Source organism: Diaphorina citri, unplaced genomic scaffold, assembly GCF_000475195.1.
Source record: "Diaphorina citri unplaced genomic scaffold, Diaci psyllid genome assembly version 1.1 scaffold73813, whole genome shotgun sequence".
NCBI lineage: Eukaryota > Metazoa > Arthropoda > Insecta > Hemiptera > Psyllidae > Diaphorina > Diaphorina citri.
In genome coordinates this window covers 8,505-10,404 of record NW_007450975.1, presented here as the reverse complement: position 1 = coordinate 10,404, position 1,900 = coordinate 8,505, and the positions used below count along the sequence as shown (strand labels likewise).

General features: G+C 33.9%; 1 protein-coding gene across 1 annotated transcript; it reads left to right on the top strand.

Annotated features, from left to right (window-relative positions):
* Nucleotides 1-3: 3 nt before the first annotated feature.
* Nucleotides 4-1,023, top strand: LOC103524004 (probable serine/threonine-protein kinase fhkE; the record flags this gene model as incomplete). The annotated part of the gene is made up of 1 exon (XM_008489010.2): nt 4-1,023. A coding segment is annotated over one exon (1,020 nt), but the record flags the coding sequence as incomplete, so codon positions are not given.
* Between the last annotated feature and the right edge of the window lie 877 nt (nt 1,024-1,900).

Sequence of the window (1,900 nt, the reverse complement as noted above, 5' to 3'; positions counted from 1 at the left end):
ACAAAAGAAAAGCTGAAAAGGGAAAGTGAGAATGAGACAGTTCAACAGGAAAATCAAAACAATAATAGCAAAAATGAAGATTCAAACATTAGACATAGAGAATCAACAATTAAGCAAAAGTCACCTACAAGACAAGATGGAAACAATTCAAGACACAGGAGAAGTCCTGAGAAGAATACGCGACGTCCTTCCCGTGAAAGTCTAGAGAAATCAAAACCAGAGAACTCTATTGACAACTCGGTGAAACCAAATAACGACATTGTTCAAGTAAATGATTGTGATAATAAAGATAAGAAAAAAGAAAGTGACAGTACAAACAGAGCAAAGAGGAAAGACACCTACTTGAGACAAACTAGTAAGGAAGACCAGAAACAAACAATTACAAGAAAATTAAGCAAAGACGAAAGTAAAGACTTGATAACAATTAGGAAAACAAGTAGAGATGAGACGAACTACATACCTCATAGAAAACTTAGCAGGGATGAAAACAGAGTACCAAGTGATAGAAAACTTAGTAGGGAAGAAAGCAGAGTTCTAAGTGATAGAAGAAACAGTAGAGATGAAATCAGAGTACTAAGTGATAGAAAGAATAGTAAAGAAGAAATTACAGTATCAAGAGATAGAAAACTTAGCAGGGATGATAGTAAAGATTCGAATATAAGTAGACTGAGTAGGGATAATATCAAGGATTCTAATATACGAAGGATAAGTAGGGAAGAAAAGATGGAAACAATGAGCCATACATCTAGTGATGATGCATCTTCTCTAGAGGACGACAGTCTGGAATATTTACCTGGGGTTTATGATGAAGACTGTTACGATGACGAACCAAGGTTTTCCGTAGCACAGTTGATATCTGCGTATAATTACAACGAAGAAGTAGCTAAACGAAACATAGTCCCAACAAATTCTAGTAAATTTCCTATAGGTCCTAATGCTCTCAGGTTATTTATACCGAACATTGACATTACTTCTAAAAAGCTAGCGCTCAGGAAGAAAACTTTCATTGTCAGAAACTCATAGCAGCGTCGAACTTTCATAACAATAACCAATAATGATAATGGTACTCCACCAGCTCCTCGTCAATGAGTTCTATTGTTCTCTTCGAGAAGGACTTACATTTTTAAAATTAGCGAAGAATTTGCTGATCCGGAGGACTAATGTCAAGCACCGACCGGCGCGCGCGGGCGGACACCCACCATGTTCGAGAAATACTAAACATTACTTTACAAAGTTGAACATTACGTAGGGTAGTTCATATAAAATACTGCTAGATACTGATGAAAAATCTGATTAAAAGAAAAAATCTATATAGATATTCTGTAAATTTTATTTATATTAATTTTCCCTCTTATGTTTCAGTCAAATTTAAATTATTAATCGTTATTGACGAACCTAGGGTATGTAAAATACAAAACTCTTTGGCTATGTACTTGTACAACTAGGTATCAATGATGAAGGAATTAAGAAGATTCAGATCAAAACTTAAAGATTATTTTTATATTTTCAAATGATTCCTTATTTAAGCACCATAGGAGTAGTAGGTACGTTTATTTAGGTACATACTTAAGTAGATAGCATAATTTTATTATACGAGTAGGTACCCAAGTAGAATATTTTACAATATTTACCTGTACTGTATTTATTAAAAAAAATAAAAGTAATATTCATTGAGCATAGTTGATGGTAGACTTCTCATTTATTAAAATAAATAATGGATTTTTCATGTTCCATCTCTGATACAACATGACAAAGGGAAATGTACTCTATTTATGATTAGGGATAGCGGGACTACGATAAAAGGATGGTAGAAGACAACGCAGAAGCTCACATTGCACGACACCCCGGAGTATAGAATATAATCATAATTCGTTATGTACGTGGTAATTATAGTTTCGCT